At 37.5% G+C, this 7469-nt stretch overlaps 1 protein-coding gene across 2 annotated transcripts; it reads left to right on the forward strand.

Annotated features, from left to right (window-relative positions):
- The first annotated feature begins 1334 nt into the window (after window positions 1-1334).
- On the forward strand, window positions 1335-6661 carry LOC109207542 (squamosa promoter-binding-like protein 3). Of its 2 annotated transcripts, none has more exons than XM_019370481.1 (6): window positions 1335-1404; window positions 2312-2477; window positions 3043-3761; window positions 3894-4030; window positions 4387-4653; window positions 5972-6661. In XM_019370481.1, exons 3-6 carry the CDS (start codon window positions 3121-3123, stop codon window positions 6307-6309), a joined length of 1383 nt encoding a protein of 460 aa, XP_019226026.1. In that variant the 5' UTR covers window positions 1335-1404; window positions 2312-2477; window positions 3043-3120; the 3' UTR covers window positions 6310-6661. The 2 variants fall into 2 exon arrangements, with proteins under 2 accessions (XP_019226026.1, XP_019226025.1); XM_019370480.1 differs by lacking the exon at window positions 1335-1404 and adding an exon at window positions 1417-1511.
- The last annotated feature ends 808 nt before the right edge of the window (window positions 6662-7469 follow it).

Here is a 7469-nt window from a genome sequence, read left to right on the forward strand (position 1 = left end):
TACTTCGAGTCCGAGCAAATCCTCACTCGACTATAAAGCCTAAGGGCTAACTTTACTTCGAGTTCGAGCGAATCCTCACTCGACTGTTAAGCCTAAGAGCTACTCAAATTGTAGTTCAAATGGTCGTTCGGGGTCCATCGATCTCGATCGAAAGAACAAAGCCCCGAGCATGGATTTCTTCAAAGGTCTCCCTCCGAGACCGACACTTGGTGCGCTCCTTAGCCCGAACCTGAGCAGTTTCCTTTTGCGAAACAATTTTAGTTGTTTTGGCCATTTTGTTTTCGTAAGCAAGGAAGAATAGAGATTTGAATGTCTGTTATTTCGGGAAGAATAAGCAAAGAAACTCAAAGACTCAATTCGTTTCTTGTCATTACACTCCAAAAAACTAGGGGACTATCTATATACGGTCAGAATCGGGCTTGACTAATTTTGTATGAATAACCAAAATCGGGGTGGTAGATCAAGTCTCGACCTCGGTTATATCGAACCATGGTACAAATATGGATTAGTAAGCTCGTGGGTTAATGGCCGATCAAAGATCGAGACCGAAACAGGAAAGAGATCGAACGAGATCGAAGGAAGCGTGCCAGGTCGAATAACAGAAAGCCGAGATATCCTTGATCGGGCAAGGATCGTGGCGGAAATCTCGGCACGTATCAAGTCAGGGCCGGTAATTTAGCCCATCATGGGATTTGCTTCCGTAATTAGAATTGTAGCATAAATAGAATTCCTCTACTATATAAAGGGGGCCCATCATCTTGTATATATATATATATATATATAGTCACACATATGAAAGCCATATAATATTTTTTTTTGCTTATATTCTCTTGTTCATCAGCTTGCTCTATTTTTACTTATTCTGATATCAATTAGCTCGGGGCATTCTAACTCGAGGGTTGGATTCCGTCTCAACACTGGTTTGCTTTGCTTTATTGTTAATTTCTATTATTAATTCTCATATTCATCAATTGATATTAGGTGAAATCACGTGTACTTAAAACCACATTATAAGTTTAATTGTTATCCAAATTTTAAGGTAAACAAATATGATAAATATCAAATTACAATATCGAAATCGAATTATATAGCTAGTAATAAGTAAAATTACATTAGTAAACAAAATTATGTTAGTATAACTTAATAAATCTGTGGCACCAAATTGAGATAGTGGGGGAGAAAAAACTCTATGCAAGAGAAAAAGCAGCTGTACACGTAAAGAAGCATCCGCGTGTCCCATTACTTATCCATCTCACAGTGAAAAGAGATGGGAGTAGTAAAACCACTTATCATGTAACCGCACACAGGTGATAAAAGCTATCACCCAGCACCAGCTCACACACTGTCGTTCTCTCACTGACAGCAAGCAGGGTCACTCACCAGTCACTCTCTCCTACAACTACTGTATGTATTCCCCCTAACTAATGCCTCTCTCCTTTTCTTTATTTGGTAAAGTGTAAAAACTCTAAAATTTTCCAAGAAAATTGGCTTTCTCTCTATCATATTCATTGGTGAGCTTTTTTTCTTCTTTACCAACCTAGCTAATCATTTTCTTTTCTTTTCTTTTCTTGGAGATGAATACATATTTAGGTCCCTTATTTTTACCTTATCTAAATCATTATCAAAACAATCTGAGGGTTTTTTGTTACTGTTATTCTTTCCTTTTCTGGAGAAACAGATTAAGGGAATGATTTCTTGTTTGCTCAAAGCTTCCATATAGACAGGATTTCTCGATTTAGAATTAGTGTATCTTTTTATTCTAGTTTTCAATTTATTTTTTCACCCTAAACATATTTATTAATGGAGAAACAGACTGAGTTCATCAAACACTCTTTTCTTGGTTTCTAATTTTGTTTCTTATTACGGTGATATATGAAACAGATGAAGAAAATGCATCATTATTTGCAAAAAACTTGCATAACACCCTTTTCTTTTATTCACCTGTATGTATTTAATGTAATATGGGAACGATGTCGCATTTTCTTGGAAAAGAAAGAGAGTTCATTCATGCGTTAGTTAAGCAGTTTTGTAGTAGAAAAGTCTGTCTTCTTCTTTTTGGGTGTGGATTCCAATGAAACCCTAAGATGGGGGACCATTACTTTCCCTAACAAGTGGAGTAGTACCAACTACCCCCCTACTCTGTGCCAAAATAAATAGGAGTAACTTTTATTCCAGAAAATGTGTTTTTATTTGAGGAAAACATATAAATTACTTGTATGTAAATCTAGTCACAATCAAGAAAATTTTCAATGTTTGTGGGGTTGATGAACAATTCAATGTTCCATTATTTATTTGGCTTTCATTTGATTAGGTGAGGAAACAACAAGTAGCTGAAAATGATGTGGTGGAGTTAAGGGATGCAATAGATGGGGAGATGCATTTTGTGGTCTTGGATTGGAAGGGCTTGACCTCTGTTTCTGTATTTGAATAGTTATAATATACTACTTCTTTGTCTCCTACAGCTCTGTTTGATAAAGGTGAACTCGTTTTCTACCTCTTCTTGCAAAATAATTGAAGTTGTTGTTGTATATGCTTGATGAGCTGCTTTAGAATACAAAGATAGTAATAATTATTTTCTTATTGTAAATGGGTTTTTGAGATGCTGCTCTTTGTAAGGTCATGGCTATATGTGTGGGAACTAGCAGAGGAACCTCTTCCAATTTATGGGGCTTGGATGCTTTTTTATTAGTGATTTCAGGGACAATCTTCTTTATTCTTTACATGTTTGATTGACTGCTCTGTGGTGATAGTTTACTTACTCTTGCTTTGGGCTATTCAAAGAATTTGGATTAGAATGACAATATGATCTTGAAAGTGTGAAAGAAATTAGTGAGTTACAGTTTTGAGGTAGAACATCAAATTTGTGATCCAGCCATGCTACATTATCGATTCCGTTTTTTTAGTCTTGGATTTGTGTTCTTGCTCTTTGATTCAAACTTTCCTGTTGTTTGATGGAATGTTTGTTTTTGCCTTGGTGAAATTATGTACTTTTTCAATCTAGGAACAGATAAAAGTTAACTTTATATGGTGGATATTTTGCAGATCTGAGTCCTAGTTACTTTTTTTGCATTCCATGAGTGTGGAAATTTACTAAAGCCATCTCGTAGCTTCTTCCCCAAGATGGAGTGGAATGCAAAGTGGGACTGGGGAAACCTGGTAATGTTTGGTTCAGAGGCCGCCAAAAGTCCAAAAGAACTACAATTAACAGATTGGGGAATTGAAGATGGAGAACTTGATGCTGGATCCTTCAATTTGTCGAGTGGTGGTAGTGGTAATGGTACCGGTGGTTATGTCTCTGATGTTGGGCGTGGTTCTTCGATCAAGAGCTCAATATCAGCTTCTACTGACTCTTCACCAAATGAGGGCTTGAAAGCATCCAACTTTTCTTTCGATGGCTCTCCTGAGGATTTTAGTAAGAAAGTGAAACTTTGCTCTAGAAATTCACCCCCCATGGAGGCTTCAGTAGGCTCTGTTGAACCACTTATAGGTCTGAAACTTGGTAAGCGGACATTTGAGACCATCGGTGGTGCTAAGGTTTCATCCTTCCCCGAGAAACACGTATCATCTGCTGCAGCAGCAAAGAAAACAAAATCATCTACTCAGAATGCACCAACTCCTCGCTGTCAGGTTGAAGGCTGCAGCCTTGATCTTTCATCAGCTAAAGAATATTACCGGAAGCATCGAGTTTGTGACAGTCATTCCAAATGCCCAAAGGTCATTATAGCAGGTGTAGCACGTCGCTTTTGTCAACAGTGTAGCAGGTAGATATCTTTGTAATTAGATCTTTATGTCCTTGGAATGCACATCTGTGCCTTTTAGCAACTTCTTCTTCTAGATGTAGCTTTAGTACATTGCTCATTATTTTTTTAAATTTTTGAATCCTTGAAATTAAGGTTCCATAGCTTGTCTGAATTTGATGAAAAGAAGAGAAGCTGTCGCAGGAGGCTCTCTGATCACAATGCACGGCGCCGCAAACCACAGCAGGAAACCATCCAGTTCAACTCGGCAAGGCTTTCTTCATTGTTTTATGGTATGTTGTCTATGTTTGGATTGGGCGTTTCCTTTCTTGGAATGTGGCTTTGAGTACTCAAATGACAGACTTTAGTAATAGTTATAGAGAATTGGTTAACATGGACAGTAATTTGTCGACTAGTCAAAAAACTTTCCATAACGTTTCTTTGCTGGTTAAACAACCAGTTGTAGTGGCATTGGTTTTAATAATCACTTGTATCTAAAATAAAATGCATGCATATAATTAATAACAATTAGTTGTGCTTGGAAAGTGAGGGTGCTTCGTGGGTTACTTGCTAATCAATATAAGGCATTGTTATGGTTTAAGCAGTGTTTGGTGCTTAATTATCATCTTATGCGCTTTTACAATTACAGATAGCAGGCAACCTATGAATCTTGTGCTCAACCATTCCCAACTGGTTCAGTCTGGAGCTGCTGCTAATTCTACCTGGGAAAGCACTGAAGAAACTAAGTTCAGTATAACAAGAGGGTCTACTCCAAAGCCTGAAAGAGCTGGCAGTACAAATGGGCAGTCATTATTGCCAGGGATCCAATTTTCACGGGCCGTGGGTGCACACAGTAATGTATCTAGCTGCTTGCTCTTGCCCTCCAAGGGCCACACAGCCGAGGTTTTCAATCGAGGTTTGTTTCACTATCAAGGATCCAAAGCTTTTCTTCTGTGCAGTTTTGCTCCAAGATGTTGCAATTTTTATTTATATACTAAAGCAGATCTCTACTTTTTCCCTGACTATTTGTATCTTTTTGTAAAAACAGTTCCTTTAATTTAGTTGCATAATCATTAGTTATAGACTCCTGAAGGCAGCAATTCTTGTTAATGAATATCTCTACCCTAATTAGTAGTCAACGTTTTCTTTTGATAAGGCTTATTGGTAGTCAACAATAGGTGCATTACATTTGCATTATGGGTTACACGTTACGAGTACTGATCTTAAGTAGAACCCTTCAATAAATGTACTTTTTCTCCATCTGGCCGGCCCGTATGTGATGAAAGATGGTAGGAAGCACTTTGGTTGAAAGCTTTATTTTTATTATTACTATGGAACCTTCTTTATTTTTGCTTGAGTTGTAGTTTTATCTGTCCAACAGTTCCTGAGGAATTGAAGGCATTTTCATTTAGCCAGAGTGCTATCGATGATACTTAAAAGTGGCTGAAGTAGAACTGGAATTGTTATGCTATGCGTTGGGGTTGGAGATTATGACTTATTATTCGTACTTTGGTATCTAATAAATTGAAAGAGTTAGCTGACAACATAAAGCCCTTACCTAATATCACTGCCTCTGATATGAGTTGATAAGAATGTTCCTAATTAGAGATCAAAGCAGTGCACCAAAGGCGGTAAAATGTTCACTTGCATGTAAGATAACAATCACATGCACTTAGCTTGTTGGAAAAACTTAGGAGCTGCAGAAGTTGCGTAAGAGACTCACCATACATAGGAGACATTCAAGGGTTTGATTTCTAAGACATTTATTTATCTTCCTCATAATTTAGAGAATAAGTATATCTTATCTGTTGTTAGATTAGTTACTCTCCTGTCGAGAGTTCACTATTGTTGAGAAGAGATTAGACATTCACCTCTATTTATTGTCGGTCTTTTTTTCTGTAGAGACTTTGTTAGATATGGAATATACTGAAAATATGATGTCCAGTATATAACTGATAGTGGCAGTGGGATTGGCTGTTGTCCTTTTTGGAAATGGAGTCAGGATCACTTAATCGACTCACTTTACTTTTTATGAATATATTTTATGGAAGAAATAAAGTTGAGATTTTGAAAAGTTGATCTTTAATATGTTCACTGTTAAAGAATTGTAGAATGCTGAAAAGTTTTGGAAGTCAAGACGACTTGAGTGTTACGAGGAAGCTGAACGGAAGTGCAAGATTATTAAATTCCAGCATAAGTTTTCTGAAGTAGTTTAGTTTCCATTTTTCTATTAGGTACCACGGAATCCATGTTCAATATGGGTACAGGACGGGAATTTCCTCGTGCTCTCTCTCTTCTGTCAACTAATTCATGGGGTTCATCCGAGCCTGAGACTGTTTCACTGAACAACCCAACACATGCAAATCAGAGCAGCATGCCCGAGCAGATGATGCAGGCAATTCCACAAGGTGTGCCACTTATGTCCTGTGAATACTGGCAGGGTGGACAACCCTCATCCGATCCTCGTGACCATACATTGGCTGCTAATAGTCATGCTGGTGGTAGCTTTCAGGGAATCGAGCTGTTCAAACCTCCATTTGACACAGACTTTTATCTCAATGCATTGAACTGAAGCCAACATCTGATGTCTTTAGTGGATTTTGGGCAGCTCCCCTTTTCGCTTTTTGACACGTTATCAAGCAGGAGGTTTATTAGTAAGCTATTTCAAGCAGTCTGTTTGCCATCTTAAATTAGTACTGGTATATATAATATATATATAGGTTGGGCATTGACTCCAAGAAAGTTTGCTTAATTTAGGCAGTGACAAGGGTTCTTAAGAATTGTAGTTTCTTTATTCTGCAACTTAGAACATAACTGCACAGGCCCCGACTTCCAAATGACTGTTCTGTTCTTTTTCACCATTTTCTGGAGTGTTGACGAATTAGTATTTTGCTGAGGTTCTATTCTACTTTTATTTTCATTCACCGAGTAATTTTCGTAGCCTGTTCGATCTTCATAAAAAGTTTGAACATTTAATAATGTTTGTTAGATTCATAAAGTCAGTATGTGCTTCCTAAGTACTTTTTGCAAGTGACAAGTGAAGCTTATTCCCATGATCTGAAATGATAAAACACCGAATGAAATTTCGGTACAGTAATCAATTACCTGTTCCAAATTGCTATTTTGAGGATGTCAGCTGACAATTGAATTTGATTATGACCAATATTTTCATATCCATAATAGTGTGAAAAGAGGGCTCGGCTCCAAGTTGTTCAAGAATAGTAGCGTTGAGTTTATCGACCCTTTGACTTAGGATTAGTTAGTTCTATTTCTCGATGGGGTGGGGAAGGGATATAACTCAGCGGTAGAATTGTTTCCCGAGCCTCTAGTGAGTTAGAGACAGAGTTGAAAATGTCAAATTTACATCTGAACCGAATTAAAGAATCTCTTTCTAGTTGCTGTGGAACAATTAGGAGATTCTCTAGAAGAAATACGGGGTTCTGCTTCATGCAGCAACATGCTTGGTCCGACTTATGGGGTCGACTAGTTTCGGGTTCTAATCCCGGGCTACGTTATCGCAATTCTAATTGTCCGTAGAGAAGTCCGTATTGTTTCAATCAACTTCATTAAAAATTCGAATACATACACCGTGGTTGACACGAGTATATAAGTCATGTTATACTGTTGAATAATAAGCCTTTCATTTTCTATTTTTATTTGTAGAGAACTCGTGTGTTTGGGAGTCCCTGATGATTAAAGAAATCAAAATTTTGCCATGACTGCAATTTTAGA

Source organism: Nicotiana attenuata, unplaced genomic scaffold, assembly GCF_001879085.1.
Source record: "Nicotiana attenuata strain UT unplaced genomic scaffold, NIATTr2, whole genome shotgun sequence".
NCBI classification, from domain to species: Eukaryota; Viridiplantae; Streptophyta; class Magnoliopsida; order Solanales; family Solanaceae; genus Nicotiana; species Nicotiana attenuata.

Coding starts and splice junctions, on each gene's coding strand:
- LOC109207542 (XM_019370481.1), top strand. CDS start 3,121: ATGGAGTGGAATGCAAAGTGGGACTGGGGAAACCTGGTAATGTTTGGT. Junction 3,762..3,893: donor TTTTGTCAACAGTGTAGCAG/GTAGATATCTTT, acceptor CTTGAAATTAAG/GTTCCATAGCTTGTCTGAAT. Junction 4,031..4,386: donor GCTTTCTTCATTGTTTTATG/GTATGTTGTCTA, acceptor TTACAATTACAG/ATAGCAGGCAACCTATGAAT.